Source organism: Neolamprologus multifasciatus, chromosome 7, assembly GCF_963576455.1.
Source record: "Neolamprologus multifasciatus chromosome 7, fNeoMul1.2, whole genome shotgun sequence".
NCBI lineage: Eukaryota > Metazoa > Chordata > Actinopteri > Cichliformes > Cichlidae > Neolamprologus > Neolamprologus multifasciatus.
The window spans coordinates 19,935,898-19,952,306 of record NC_140445.1 but is presented as its reverse complement, the minus strand read 5'-3'; the positions used below and the strand labels follow the sequence as shown (position 1 = coordinate 19,952,306).

General features: G+C 38.0%; 2 protein-coding genes across 2 annotated transcripts; one reads left to right on the top strand and one right to left on the bottom strand.

The window, feature by feature from the left end:
• The first annotated feature begins 7,321 nt into the window (after positions 1-7,321).
• Positions 7,322-9,412, top strand: grp (gastrin-releasing peptide). Its single transcript, XM_085168218.1, has 3 exons — positions 7,322-8,077; positions 8,476-8,687; positions 8,778-9,412. The coding sequence occupies exons 1-3, from the start codon at positions 7,924-7,926 to the stop codon at positions 8,829-8,831; spliced, it is 420 nt and encodes a 139-aa protein (XP_085024344.1). The 5' UTR covers positions 7,322-7,923; the 3' UTR covers positions 8,832-9,412.
• An 81-nt stretch (positions 9,413-9,493) lies between these two features.
• On the bottom strand, positions 9,494-16,408 carry rax (retina and anterior neural fold homeobox). Its single transcript, XM_085168216.1, has 3 exons — positions 12,510-16,408; positions 11,839-12,074; positions 9,494-11,000 (listed from the first exon to the last, which is right to left on the bottom strand). Exons 1-3 carry the CDS (start codon positions 12,769-12,771, stop codon positions 10,551-10,553), a joined length of 948 nt encoding a protein of 315 aa, XP_085024342.1. The 5' UTR covers positions 12,772-16,408; the 3' UTR covers positions 9,494-10,550.
• Position 16,409: the final 1 nt, after the last annotated feature.

The window sequence follows — 16,409 nt, the reverse complement described above, 5'->3', positions numbered from 1 at the left end:
TTCTAGTCCTTAAGGACCCCAAAACGCTTTACACTACATTCAGTCATTCACCCATACATTGGCGATGGCAAGCTACATTGTAGCCACAGCTGCCCTGGGGCGCACTGACAGAGGCGAGGCTGCCAGACACAGGCGCCACCAGGCCCTCTGACCACCACCAGTAGGCAAACATGGGGTTAGTATCTTGCCCAAGGATATTTGGCATGCAGGAGGCAGCCTGGGATCGAACCACCGACCTTCTGATTAGTGGCTGACCTGCTCTGCCACCTGAGCTACAGCCACCCACGTATCGTGAAGCGCAGATGTTTAAATTCAAGGTGTGTTATACATAAGAAGTACTTGGTCAGGAGAAGGCACACAGTTTAATGTTCAGGAGTAGCCTGTTCCTTTATCATTTCAATGGGTGTCTGGCAAACAGAGTGTTGACCCAGATGCAGGACTTAGCAGACTGACGTAACTCAAAACCGCAGCTTCGTTTTAACACTGGTAAAACTGTGCAGGAACCAAAAACCAAAAACAATATGTGAGCTGAACAGGAACAAACTGACTTAAGGCTAAGCAGACGGCATAAAACTCATACAGCATGAGGGAGGACACGAGAAAGAATAGAGGGAGACACAGACGATATATACACGTATATTGTCATATACAGATAAACAGTGTAGCCACATTTACCCATAATGAAATTCTTTGGCTTGTGCTCCTCAGCTTTACATGAGCATATAGAAAGTGTGCAGTTATATTTAAGAAGAAAATAACAAGAAAGGAACAGTAATAATAATAATAATAATAATAATAATAATAATAATAATAATAATAATAATAATAATAATAATAATAATAATAACAATGATAAAGAAAAAAATGAACAAACAAAATAATAAAGTATTAAATATTTAGAGAATTTAAGACAATTGTTGGTATTTACAGTTTGTGCAAAAACCTGTGCAATGAGCATTTAAGTGGCATTTGTTGAAGTGACAGTGTGCAGAGTAGTGAGTGTGTAATGGTGTGTGCAGAATGTCACCAGTTCAAAAGCCTGGAGGCTTGTGGGTAGAAACTATCTCTGTGTCTGCTAGTGCGGGTCTGAATGCTGCTAAACCGCCTGCCGGACGGCAGGAGTGTGAAAAGTCTGTGGCTGCGGTGGCTGGGATCAGAGAGGATCCGCTGTGTTATACCAGACGAGACAAGGGAAGCAAAACTGAACATCACCCACATGAGACAGGAGACTATCAAAATAAAACAGGAAATAACACACACTGAGTCCAGACCAAGACAACTTGACAAACAGGCATGAAGATATGACTGACAAAAGGATAAAACATAGATTATAACAGGAAAATTAAGGGATAAACACAGGGTCCAGGACAACAGATTTATTAACATGAAAAGACAGAGAAACAAGGCAACCACGGAGGGAGAACACAGAGAGCAGAGAGACTTCAGCAGTAGATGACAGAGAGGTGAGAACAGACTGGACATGAAAGGGAAACTCACATAATCAAACAATAGTCAGAAATACAGAAATATAAATAACAAAACTTCAAGGCAGTCAAGAACTTGAACACAAGATTCTCATCATTTTAATGAACAATCTGTCCATCCCAGAGCCTGGTTTTTCTGGAGGTTTCTTCCTGTTAAAAGGACGTTTTTCCTTCCCACTGTCACCGAGTGCTTGCTCAAAGTGGGTTGTTTGATTGTTGGGGTTTCGCTCTATTAGTGCTACATAATAACATTTTATTGAACTGAATCAAATTCATGAATGGGAATACAGAGGGCTCAAACCATGGTTACACCCAAAAAACAGGAAGATCGGAGTCTGCAGGGTGGAAAAAAAATTCTTTGGACAGATGAAATCAAGATTAACTTGTACATTCATTAAACAGTGAATAATGTATGGGGGCAGTGTTATGTCAAAGGGATGTATGTGTGTATTCAGCCAAATGCCCCAAAACTGAGCAGACAGTGCTTCACAGTGCAACTGGATAACGAGTCAAAGCAAACTACAACAGAAACCCAAGAGTTTCTCAAGGCAAAGAAATGTGAATCTTCATTGGCCAAGTCAGTCTGATCTCAGCCCAGTACAGCTGCTTTTCAGTTACTGAAGACAAAACTGAATGCAGAAAGACTCACAAACAAGCAGCAACTGAAAGTGGCTGCAGTAAAGACCTGGCAAAGCATCTCAAGGGAGGAAGCAGAACATTTGACGATGTCAATGTCAGTGACTAGTCGCAAATGATTGTCCTCCAAGTTTTAAAAACAGTTCCTTAGGGTTACAATTATGTTATTTTGTCCAGTTAATTTTCAGCCTCTAAAAATAGGGGTCTATTAAAATGGTTTTAATTCCTTTTGTTAAACCCCTTGAATTAAACCTGAAAATCTGCACTTCCATCATGTATTGATTGTTTGATTTAAAATCCACTGTGGTGAAACAATTTTACATCATTGATCTAAAATGGATGGACCTAAATGTAATCATTACCTGCTATTTGTTGAACAAATAAATACTACTAGATACTACCTTTTAGTAACACAATACCAGTGTAATTTGTAATAAGGAACCACTAAGTACATTTGAAATATGATGCATTACTCTTCAAGGGAACACAAAAAGACTGGTTAATGTTGGAGTAATTGTTTATGTATGAGTACTTTTTCAGGCTGCTTACTGTTTGATTCTGAGTAAATCGGAAACTATTTACAAAGAAAGGGAAGACATGAAATCTATTCCTGACGGGGATTTTTTTTCTCTCTCATTGTTTTTTGCCTTCATTTAAACCAAAACTTTCCAATATTTTTCATTTGTAATTATTACTATTATTATTAGCTTCTTTCACTCATTTGATGAGTTAGAGCAAGCCATCATGGCATTTGTATCAAAACAACCCACTGTAGATTCCTTATGCAATAAAATGAAAGTAACATTGTGTTTTTGGCTTTCTGAAAAGATTTCACACTCAAAACTGTGACAAACACAAAGCAAACTGTTCATTTTGATGAACGCTGCCAAAAAGACCACCCTTTAAACGTCAGTGTTCGTGACACCACTATCACACTGCTTAATGCATCATATGACATGATACTCACAGCTCAAAACTCATATTAAAATAATTATATACTAAGCTGAAAAAATACTATATAACAGTAATAACAAAAATTAGATTGTAGACTTATCAAACAAGTAAAATCAACAGTTTCATGCCTTTTGACATCACATATTATACTTATATTGCAACTCTTAGTTCAATCACAATTTTAGTCTTCTGTAAATTCACCCCACACTGCCATCTGCTGTTTAAAATCCCAACAAAGGGAGCGCAATATAGAGCTTTACAGTTGAACGTGTTAAGATTTTTTTTTTTTATGATAAACATGGTAGGGTATGGCAACCTATGGTGAAGAATTGCCTTTTATGCTTGAAAATTACTAGTAAAACTTTCAAAGTTCACTTTATTCAGTCACAACCTATAATTATTACCTTCCAAATACAAAATGCTGATTGATGTGGACAATTATTCTTTCAGAGAAGTCATTTAAGTTTAATTATGAGGCTGAAAATTTAAAAAAAAGAAAGAAAAAAAAGTGACCTCTAGTATAAGTGATCAAATCCTGGCAATCAGACATGAGTAGGTGTTAGTGAATCATTGAATGAGTTAATGAAAACCTCCTTCACTTCTCAGTGTGGGGTAATCCAAAGTTCATACTTTCACTAGGTGGTAATGTAATTTCATTATGTTTTTTTTTTTCATCTTGTTCCTTTTTTTGTTGGTAAAATGTTCCAAGTGAGCAGTTACAGTAAAAAAAGGTGCAAGTGATAAATGAAACTATGGCTTTATGAATAACCTCCGACTGAACCTTGTATTTCTTGCATCTTGCATATTCCTGGTCTTTTTTTTTTACATTTTTCTTTTTGTTACATGAGCTTGTTGTCTTCCATAAAAATAAACCAACAAATATTTGATAAGACGCTGCACTGTGTGTCCTATCTGTCGCTGCCCTTTAAACATAGGTGACTCATCCTGCTTTGTTAAGGTCATTCTTGAACGAGGATATGATATTAGGAGCCATACGCACTCGAATTTTCTGCTGGGTTGTGTGTGGACTTATCCAGATGGAACCCTTAGTCTTTTCAACACAAAATTGTATTTCCCTGCATGGAGTCCTTATCTGTCCTCATAATTTCTGTACCTCCAGCAATCTGTATGTCAATAAAGCCATGAAAGGGATCAGTCAAGCACGAGAATTTCACACGGGTACATACGTGGGTGCCTCACTGTGTTTGAGGACTGCCTAATTCACACTGCTGACCTTTCTGTGCTCTGCAATAAAGTGTGCCAATAAATTAGTTGGACTCTTCATTAACAAGATGGCAGATGTAAGTAAGCACACAACAGGTGTCAAAATATTCATCACTCTTATTCATGGCATCTTGTAAGAGCCGTTGGTTTTATTTCATGTGTGTGCATAATTTTCTGTGATTTGAAAATAAAGCGATAGTTACAAATTGTTAACATGCAGAAAACATGAAGACAATTCGTGGTTGTGTAAAAGGAAGAAGTAAAAGTTGAAGGATTTCCTCCTATGTTTTAGCACACAGTCACTAATCTTGTGTTAGTGTGCGTTTTGTGCTGCTGTATTTGGCTCCAGTTGCTTGTGAAAATAATTCCTATATTTGCATTTCAGCACATTCCTTTGCTTTACTTTTGGATTGTATTTACATTTCAAGGAAATTCCCTTGAAAATATAATATTTTTAACAGGTTTTAAATTCACAATTTTTTTAAAAAATTTAAAAGTGTGTGATATGTCAAATAACTGTGATCTGAGTATTGACCAAAATAACAGATCACTACAAACAAGCAACCCTAATCTGGTAAAAACTGTAATTTAATATTGTAGGTCTAAATAAATGCAGTTTTGAAGCACTAGAGATTGGGGGGGGGGGGGGGGGGGAATCTTCAAACAGTAACCAAATAAAAACACCCCTCCCTACACATAAGGAGTTTTCCTCGGTTACAGGTGGTAATAGGAGTCATGGATAGCCATTATTTATTTTTTCTGAGCTGGTTTTTTTTTTTTTTTTTTGCATAAGCATGTTTTTATTTTATGCCGCCACAACTTAGAAATTGTTCTATATACTATTTGAAGTAACTTTTTTTTTTATTAGGAGTTTGTGCTGCAGAACTCCCAGAGTAGGAGCCACTGGCATAATCTATTATGGGCCAATACTTGCAGGGACTTACAGGAGACAGATTTAAAGAAAACAAGTAAGAGTAATATCCTCATTTCCTATTAGCCAAAAGAAATAAAAACATTGACTGATAAGTATCCATATAGTGTATTAAAGAAGAAGAAAGGTTTCCTTTTCTGAAAAGAGAAATCGGTGTGCATGCATTCTTTCTAATGACCAGCAGGGGGCAGTTTCTCTTACTCTGAAAAAAAACAAACAAGTCTCATTGTATAGACTGTATATAACACATATAACTGTGTATAACAGTTCTCACCTGTGATGTACTTTATTACCCGAGTAATAGTGCTCTCTGAGGTAAGAAATATTATTAACCATAATATCCTGCTTTCTGGGGTTATTGTAATAACTGTATACTTGAGGTCTGAAGAACGCTGCCATATTGGAAAATACAGATTTATGGTGTCTTTTTATGTCATTCTTATACAGAGAGAAGGTTTCTGGGAATTTAAACAGTGCAGAGCCCATAGAGATGTGTTGTCCTCCAAGAAAACAATAGCGCATTCCAGCAGACAACTGCAACGTATAGATCTGCATCTGCAAAGGGTAGCAATAAAGGTGGTATGCTGGAGCCTTAACACGCTTGGCTAAGTGAGGCTACAGTAACAATGAACTTGCAATGTAAATGCCTTTGGTTGTTGTAACAAAGAGCAGGTCTGCAACCACTTGCAGTCACTTGCAAGTTGCTTTGGTCACTTTAAAGATGATGATAAGATGAAATCAGCCTGCTATAATTTTCTGACTTGAATAATGCCATGTTGGCAGTTACATGGTGTCTGTGATAATATGGCGAGTAACTGTGATAAATAAGGGGATATTGCAAATCTGTTGTTTTCTGTTGCAGAATTGTTGCCCTCCTACACAGAAATTCACATTAATTGCTGACATTCAGAGACCAGTGAGAAATGTGTAGATTTAAAACAGAAATTTAGAAATTGCTCCACAAATAGCAAAGTATTTACTGCAAGAATTCAACTGCACTTTAACTGCAAAGCAACACAGGCACTGGACAACCTTTGAAGACCGGCTGCTACCCGGGCAACATGTTGCGTCACCCTTTGATCAAAAGTTGCCTGCTGCAAGTACCTGCATTTGGCTTGCAAGACCAAATAAATAAATAAATAATAACAAATGCAGTGCAGTGGGCAACTGGGCAACCAATGATTTTTCACAGCCCATGTATTTTGACTGTACTGTGACATGTGACATGTTCACATGTGCATTTGAGGTCATATGCGTGTGAAAGTTACCAATCACAGAAAGGAAATCACTTTTATGTTATGAGGACTGAACTTTGAGGGTGAACGTACCTGCAGAAGTCCTCCAACGCTTGCTAAGTGGAAAATGTCCCACTAACGTGGCAGAAACTTTTCAGAGTGTGTGATTTACCCACGCCTGCTGTCACTTGGCAGTAGCACCAAAAACATGTGAATCAAACAGTAATATGGAATACTCTTATTCATATTTGTGCCGTTGCTTCTTTATAACATACAAGGACTTCTTTGTAGTGGAGCGTAACCAAGTGTTAAAACATTGAAAACTGTGCTTTGGAGCCAACGTTTGTGCATTTATTCTCTGATGTTTATGCTTATTTGGACTTCTTCGTCTTCGTGGTACACTCCATTGTTGTTTCATGTCCCCTTAAAGACAACATTTCAACTAATCAGTTTTTCAGACGTGCACAAAGGACACCAGCGGGGAACATTTAATTCCTCTTAACAGTTTATAGGCAGACCTTTGCATGTGAAATATTGCTTGCTTATGAATGTTTAATTTCACTCGGTTTGACAGAATCTGAGCAAACGATTTCACCCATGAAGCGTTGTTTTAAGCAGAAAAAGTGAGTTTAATTCAATTTTACACTGATTTCTAAGAACTGTCCATTATTATCATCACAGTCATGAAAAGTGTTTTGGGCAAAGGCCTAATGATTTTCATATTCAGGCTTTTTTTCTGCTACTATCTGCTTCTTTGGATCAAGATTTCAGCTTGCATACAATGCATTTCCAAACCTGCATATGAAGTACAAGTAACTCCAACAGATCAGTTGTGATGTATCATTTAAATAAAACACATAAAAATATGGATTTTCCCTAAAATGAGCCACTCAGTGGAAATGACTTATTTCTTTTACGTGAAAACCTCCCTATTTCATTTTGTTAGTATTATTTTTTTTATATAGTGTAATGTACATGTAAATGACCCGAAGAGTTCTTCAGTCACAGCTTTTCCTCACATGCTTATTGAGACAGAGGCAATTACTGAGGTCTCGTCCATCCGCGTGAAATGACGTTGACATCTTCTGCAATCACCCAGCAATCTCTGGGCAAACAATAGCGATCGATAATTACAGAGTATAGATGATAATTTGTCATCATCACTTGCTCATTTTGGCACCAGCGTCGGGCTACTTAAGACACCCACTGACGTACGGCTGTGTCAGGAGGGGCATTTAACTTTGAACCGTTAGCCATTCCTATCAAAGGCGCCGGGAGTGGAACCTCAGCAGGTTTGCAACTGGACAGCTGTTTCCAAACTTATCGGCTCATGCGAATAAAAAACGAGTATGGTGGAGATCTTCTAAAGATAGATCAAGCCGATTAACTGTAACTTAAGGACTAACATACGCTGGGTGTTTTGTTTTTGTTTATATTTACGTTTATATTTTCCGACAACATGGGCGGAGAGTGCTTATGGTATTCATGGACTTGCAGACCCGTGTGGCCAGTCCTTATTATTCTGGCTACTGTACCGTGTATTTTGAACTGCTCAGAGAGCCCTGCAGCAGTTGTTGGGAAAATGTATCCACGAGGCAATCACTGGGCAGTAGGTAAGGAAACCGTCACACAATCTGCTAAAAAAATATTTCGTGCAGGCAAGTTAATATTACTTTTTGTTCTATGCTAAGGTTCGCAGGACTGTTCACTCTTTGAAACAAATACTCATAACAATAATAGCCTATTTATTACAATTGTAATAACCCTGGGTCACATCAAATCATTCATTTGTTTTCTGTTGTTATAAATAAGTATGTTTTTAGTCATTCTCTGCTGATATATATATATATACACACACACACACATAGTATAAGTTACGCCAGGCGGAATGAGCACTTTGCAGTGAGAAAAAAAATGCTTTGCACACATCTACACTTGATTGCAGTGTAATTTCAGAAGATGCTCTAGAATAGATTCTTCAGAATGCTACCTTTTATTTCCGACTTCCCAGGTCACTTGATGGGAAAGAAGAGCATAGAGGAGGAGCAGGAGGTAAACCCTGACAGGGACTACCTGACAGTCCTAAAACCAGCCCGGCTCACACAGCATCTAATGCAGGCTCTCATGGAACCAGAGAATCCAAATCAGATGATGCCTCAAACTGCAGACAGGCTGCTTCAGCGCCACTGGAGAGAAGAGGACAGAGAAAAATATCTGGCAGAGGTATGTGTGTGGAACAAATCCTCAATTATCAAGTGATCCAATGTTACGTCTAATCATGTGTACATTTCCAATGTAATTACTACTTTATAGATGTCAGACCTGCTTCTTCTGGCTTTGAAACTGCAAGACAGTGACTCCACCTGAATGCAGGATGAATTTCTGTTTTTTAAAAACAATCATCATTATCAACTTAAAGTACTCTATAATCACATGTCCACACTGTATATTTTATTCTGCTGTAACAGATTGTTTGTTTCATCACTAATTTTGGTTTCCTGTATGCATATCATGCAGCGTTTTGATTGCTCAACGATCTGACAAGGTTGTGTTACATAAGATGAGAATCTGAAATAAAATGGGCATTGTGATAACTGCACTGTGGATGTCAAAGCATGCTTTGCATGTCAGAAGTGTCCTTTGCCGTTTTTTTTTCTTTTTTTCTAAAATTGTTAGCGCTTTTGAGATTTACTTCACCAGTACAGTAACCAGTTTGTACCACTAGATGTCGCACAGCGTCAATCTAAGAGTGCTTTCATTTCCAGCAAATAATCAGGTGGATTGTAAAATGTTGACATAATCACCACTGCAGACGAAAATGGATGATCACACTTTCTCATTAGAAGGAAAAAACGCACAAGCACAAAAACGCAGAGATACCAGCCGTCTGCGCGTGTTTGTGTGTGTTTGTGTGTGTTCGTGTGAGTGTGTTTTGGGTAGTTTAATGATAATTATCATCCCTCTGGAGTTGCAGACAGAAGGAAGTGCTAATTGCAGCAATTTGGTTCACACACACACACACACACACACACACACACACACACACACACACACACACACACACACACACACACACAGTTTTCTCTTAAAGCCAGAGGAAAGTTTTCACTCTGCTTCTTTTTCACTCATTTGTTAAGGATGATTGGCAAACAATAGAAGTACAAGCCACTTTCACCCCCATTATGGGTTTAATCCCAGGAGCGAATGGGATAAAGTTTACAGGAGTTAATGAGGAGGAAATAAGTGGGTTGAGGGACTCATTCTCCTAAACGGAGAGAGAAAGTGGGCAAGTTTAAGCCTGTTGCATGTAACAAACCTGCCATATGTTTTTTTTTTTTTTTAATAATTCAGAAGCATGAATCTTTATACTTAGATTCACAGCAGGAATGTTTTTTATTTAAATAATGCAGCTCCCTGGGTCTACTGACCTTTCACCGCTGTACCGGGCTAATTTTGCACATGTTATATGGAAATGTTAAGAGTTTTTTATCTTTACACAAGTGTGATACTGAAGACACCTCTGCAGGTAATGAATGCATTTCCTGATGGAAACTTAATCTACCATCATTTCATTCTGTCAGACATCTCAAATTATGCATGAAAACGGGAGAAATCGTAAATTTGTTAATGTATTTGTACACAAACAATTTATTGCATAAGGAAAGTAATCCCATTTGATACATTTATTTTATGATTCAGACTCAGAAACAAGTAAAGATTTAAAATGCTCCTTTTATCCATTTACAAGAGGAAGCATAAACAGGCATTGGTGAGTTTTCAGTAGGCTCTGTACTTGTTCTATTGGCAGTAACACTGGATGAGATGCGGACTGGGCTGGCTGATACAATGAAACAATTTACAGTGAAGACAAAGGAGAAGAGACGGCTTCATATTTACAGGAATTTCACATAAAGTGTCACAATTTTTCCACAAAGTTGTATGTGTGGATGTTTTGAATTCCAAAGGGCAGCTCGAGTTGTCAGTCTTTAAAAAAAAAAAAAATACAATCCCATCATGAAAATGAAGCCAGATTTCTCCAAAAAGATTCATCATGATGTGTTCAGGGGTCTTAAAGTCCACCCAGCATCACCATGTCTTCCCAATAGACTGAATGTGCTCCTTAGCCTTCATCCTCAGTGAAGCAATACTGGAGTTCCTCGGATCAGCTGAGCACTGGTATGCCGGGGGCGGCAGGCACATAGAGCTGATGTGAGGCAGGTGAGAGCTGTGTCCCAGGGCTGGGGAGTTGAGGAAGGATGATGGCAAGGAAGAGGGCATGGGCGGAGGAGGAGAAGGCGTGTAAGTGCCTGGGAGGCCTTGCGAGTTGCTGACGAAGCCCGAGAGCGACTGCAGCGAAGTGGAGGTGGTGATCGGGGTGGAGAGCCAGGGCTCCAGCTGCAGCCCGGAGCCCAGAGAGCTGGTGGGAGAACGACTGAAAGAGAGCAAAGACGAGGAAGGGGTGTCCTGAAGCTTGATGGAGCTCACCTCCAGCTTCTCCTGTCGACGCCACTTGGCTCGCCGGTTTTGGAACCAAACCTGAAAATATAAAGATTTTTTTTAATCATCTGTCTATCTTGATAAAACATTTCCCTAAAAGTTTGATTTATACCCGAAAAAGGAATGAGGTCTATGAATCGATCCAGCAGCCAGTAGAAATGCAGAAAAATACAACTTTTAGGCCCAAAATCAGTCATAAATGTAAACTGTAACCTCAATAATTTAGAATGTGAAATAAAATATTGCAGGAAAGCATTTGAACATGAATGCAGAAGAAAGGAATTAAATATAGTGGGAACTTTTTGATTCCAGCACTTTGCATGAGCTGTGTCGCTGCACAAACAATAAAGTGAAACTGATTTAGAAATGGATTCAAATTCCATTTTTCAAATTTCTTTCAAATGTTTAAAAAAACATAAAGACAAGTTCAACATTTATTTATTAATTTATTTGTTTAATTTTATAAATTTGATTCCTATTTTGCTTGGTTACAATTCAAACAAATAAATAAGCATTTCCTCTTAGATTTAAAAAAAAAAATCCACTGTGGTCACTTTTATTAAGCATGTATGATCGTTTTAATATTCCATCATATTTGTCATATTTATGATCCTATATCGATCATAGGCATCAAAAAGTATTTTTTTTTTTTGCAAATCAAACGAACACGTCGTTTCTCTACATTTCTAAAAGATAATATAAATATTCAGAAATATATAATAAATATATTAAATTTAATCTAAAAAGATCTAAATAATTTCTTTAGCCTTGTAAGCATAGGAACCGTCATCATTATGGTTTGACTTACAGGCCTAACGGTCTTCGATGTAATAAAAGGTACTTGCAATAAAATAAAACAAGTGGTTCGGGGACATACCTGCACGCGGACCTCGGGCAGGTTCACTTTCAAGGCCAGCTCCTCTCTGCTGTACACGTCCGGGTAGTGGGACTTGTCGAAAGCTCTCTCTAGTTCGTGGAGCTGGAAGGTGGTGAAGGTGGTCCGGTTCCGTCGGTGCTTCTTCTTGTGGCTTTCGTCGTCGGACAGTTTGCCGTCTCTGTCCGGTGAGTCCGGGCACACGGAGGCTTCGCCGGTGCTGCTGCCACAACACACACCTGTGAGGAGAGGAGGCGGTGGAAGAAGTCAAACACCGGGACTGGAAGTTTTAGCCGAGTTAAAATTCGCTTTTCAAAATAAAATGGTAACTCCACTTTTTCCACTCCAGTGTGGCTTTTATTAAAAATGTTATTTTACATTTTTTTTTCTTAGATTTGTTTAAAATTTTTAATGTATTTATTTAAACATTCATTATTTCATTTGTATTTTTGTATCTCTCCTTTAAAAAAAGAAAATAACATTTTAGACAGTTGCACCAATATAACATTTTGATTTCCTTCTGGGTAAAAACTGAATTCAAAGTGTTACTTTATCTGGAGTTTAAACAACTTTCCAAACTAAACCACATGTTGTCTGCATATTTTCAGCATATTGTTTTTGCACTCAGATTGACTGATGCGGGACTAAATGTGAAGAAAACCGCATTTACTTACTGTCACAACTTTCCGAGTAATGGTTTTTCTTCGTTTGGCTCACTATTCCATTCCCGTTGCGCTCAGCGTCTTTGACCTGGACTCTTTCCATCACGTTATAGGAGGCTGACTTGTGGAATATAGTGTCTTCTTTAAATCCCAGTATAGCCTCTATGCTGTGGACCGTGGACGGGTTGCTCCCCGGGTTCTGGACGCAGCGTGCGGAGGGAGACATGCGCTCATCCATCATCATTACTTGGGTAGTTGATCCAAGAAGCCACATTGGTTGATAAGTCCAGAAAAAATATCCAAAAGTAAAAAAAAAAAAAAAACACTCTGACGTCTTCACAGATAATATTACCCTTTTTGATAAAGTTGTAGCTCAATGTCGGGCGACGTTGGAAAACTTGCGCACAACACCCAGGTATCTTGCTCGGTGGTTGTGGAGCATCTTCGGAGCCGGCTTTTAAAGTAGCGCCTGCTCTGAGACCCCCTGCTCATGCGGCACCCCCGCTGCACGTCATAGAGGGGACGTCCTGTTGGATTTGGCCCTGCTGGATTTAGGGGTGGCAGTGCGACCACTGCGGGCACCAGCCTCCACACCCTCCCTAACTCCTCCCCGTCACAAGTGCATGAGTCGGTGCTGGCTCTAAACCTACTTACATAAATCTTAAAACCATCTTTCCACTCCTCCAGATGTCATGTTCATGTCAGTCTGTGGGGAAAAAAAGAGAGGGAAGATTAGGCCCACAGATTTAGGTACAACAAAATCATAATTACAAGATTTCTGGTGAGGACAGGGATTGCAAGATGGCAGCTTAATATTTAATCAAAGCGTCAAGATATTGTTGCCAAAAATGAAGAGACGTCCCCTTCAGTTTCAAGATTATTTGCTTTATTGACCAAAAGAAAAGGTCATGCACCAACTGACACACGACTGAAAGCAACTTAAATTATTTAATACACTCATTAAAAACCAATAAAAGCGCTTAATGATTTGTCAACAAGGTTAATTTTAAAAACGGGTTCCTGCAAGTGTCGAGTCAAAGAGGTTAACAAAGCCCAAACAATAACATATTTGTGCTATAGCCACTTAACGGCAAACAAAGATTGACAGCAGTGTGGTAATCCTGCTTAAGGGGATTACATTATTTTACTCAAAAGAGTTAAAACCCCTAAAACTATTTAGCTTTTCCTAATTAAAGAAGGTGACCTTATCCTTTGTTTGCCACAGAGACCAGGGGGCACAAAAACAGAGAGAGATGCAAACGGGAAAAAAAGACAACTGCCAGCAAAACTTTTACAGAAGATGCTCTCAGTGTTTTGTTGCACACACCATGCTATCATATAAGACAGATTGCAACTTGCAGATAATGATCTTCGATTATGTTTTTGTCCAAAAGACTAAACCCTTAAGCCAAGAGACAGAAGTGCAGGGCTCACAAGTTTATTTGTCAGTTAACAGAGATAGCTGTTTGGAAAAGGGGTTTTTAGAGACATGTGCAGCCCACATATTGCTAAAAGTCGTCCTGTGTTTTTTGTTTCACGTCTGTGTGGTGTGTTGCTCATCAAAGAGGCCTAAATCTACTAAATGTCATCAAAAATCAAACCAAAACAAAACCCTGAGTTTTTCAGATTATTCTAAATTAGAGATTGAAATTTGAACTTCTTGAGGGAGCGGGGGGTGAGAGGAAGATTGATACCCATCTCACATCTGTATTGTAAATATCCAGAAGCCAAATATTTAGCATGAAAACTGTAAACAGGAGAAAACAGCCCAGCTTCTGTACAAAACTTACATCTAATTAAAGCAAATCCAAAACCTGGTAATTTTGTGGTTTTATATTTGGTTATATAACTGACAAAGGGGTCAGTAAAAACAGAGGTACTGGTAGACTGAGTAAGTCCCTTCGTCTCATATTGTTGACCCAACTTTGCCCGAACTGTTTGTTAGTGATATCAGTCTCCTCGCTCTCATCAGCTCTCAATAAGAAAGCAACCTTTTTTTTCTTAACTTTGATGCTACTATAATTCAGCTGGTTAAGGAAACAACCTATATACCAAAGGCTATTATCCTCACTCCAGTACCTTGGGTTTGAGTGTCCCCTGCTTGTTTCCCTCTTCACTCTCCTCCCCTACCTTCTTGCTGACTTTACTCTCCTATTAAAAACAAAAGCAAAAAGGCCCCAAAAAGCTAAAAATAAACATAACTGTTACATGATAAGGACAGAACCTTGTGAAAAACTTTGCACACATTGTTGATGTGTGTAAATGACGTGATACCCCATGTAGGATTGTACTTTAGCATTTCATTTATTATTCCATTTATGTACTTTGAAGAAATAAAACAATACTGAAAAACCAGATGGTGTATGATTTAGATTTTACTTTGTTGGAAATTAATTTCCAAGTTTAAGCATGGCTTGGGGATACAGTCAAATGGATAGGTACAAAGTACAATATTTAAATAGTTTAGTTTAAAAGATCATTATTCTAGATAGAAAAATACAACAGTGGGTAAGGGGAAAACCATTTTAGTTACTGATAAGTTCTACAAGGTAATAATATCTTGAATAATGAATTAATAATAAACATTACCATTATGTTGTCTGTGTTTTTGGTGAATTTGAGTTTGATTGATTGATTGATTGATCAGATGATTTTCTGATTTTAACTTTACACTAAATGCACTTTATTAAATTAAAACTGTCCCAAGAGCTCCACTGCAGGTTCAGTGTAACAAGTGGTTTAACAATAGATTTACTGTGATGACTTAGTGGAAACTCATCCATCTGATGTGTAGAAAAGTAAAGATTGTGATTTACATTATGCTCATCCTGACCAATGCTGTGACCTTCTGGGGAATAATTAAAAGCCTTGACTTATTAATAAAGGGTTTCTGTTGCCACAGTGCATCAGTGAGCATAACTAAACTATTATGGCGCTGGTAGGTAACTCTAATTAAGCTGCGAGTATACACCCAGGAGAACAAACAGAACTTCTGCTCTTGTTAATATTTTGTTAAACCTGCACTGGCTGCACTCATTGGTGAGTCAATTTCTCTGTGTAGCACCTTAAGGAGCTGATAATTTCAACTATTAAGCCATTATGATTAGCTAACTAGTGTTATTGTTTGCATTTATCCATTATTATTTCAGTGCTTTAACTCTTACCTTTAGCAATGTATATCAATACTCATGGGTAATCATATAATTTTTCATTATAACTGGTTATTTTTTAGCAACAGTAAATTTTTCAATTTAAGAAAAAGTATACTTTAACAGTGCATTGCTTGCTTTAAGCTAACTATGTTAGCTTAAACTGTTTAGCCATTACTTTTTGCTAGCTCTTTAAATATTTAGAAATGAAAATATTTTCATTCTTAAATCTCCATTTGTTTCACACTGTACAAGCATGTCTGCAAGCATTTTTAAACTGCAAAAGTTTTGTTGGGTGAATGGGGGTGTTATGGAAATATTCCAAGCTAGTACTTCCTTGTTCTGTAAAAGGAGAATTAGATAGTTGGTTTTTCAAAACCTGAGTTTGTCCTCTCATCTGGAGAGAAAGAGAGGAGGACGGCACAGGCTGACAACCTTGACTGTGCTGATCCTATTAGACGTAATCTCCAGACTTTACAAATCCACATCTTGGGTTCATGTGAAACTCCTAATGTTGTGAATCCCTGTCCCCCCAGCCCCCATCCTTTTCTGCCTTATAGTTCCAAACTGTTTGGATAATGCCCAATTAAATTAAGACCTATTTATTTACTTACTGTATTAGTCCTGATTCAGTAGATGGGATTATTGTTACTTAATCTTAAATATTTGATGTCTGTACAACAGAATTTCTGCTTGGCTCACCAGTTTAAAAGCCACTAAGTCTGATTATAAAATCACATTACCATATACAGTACATTCATAA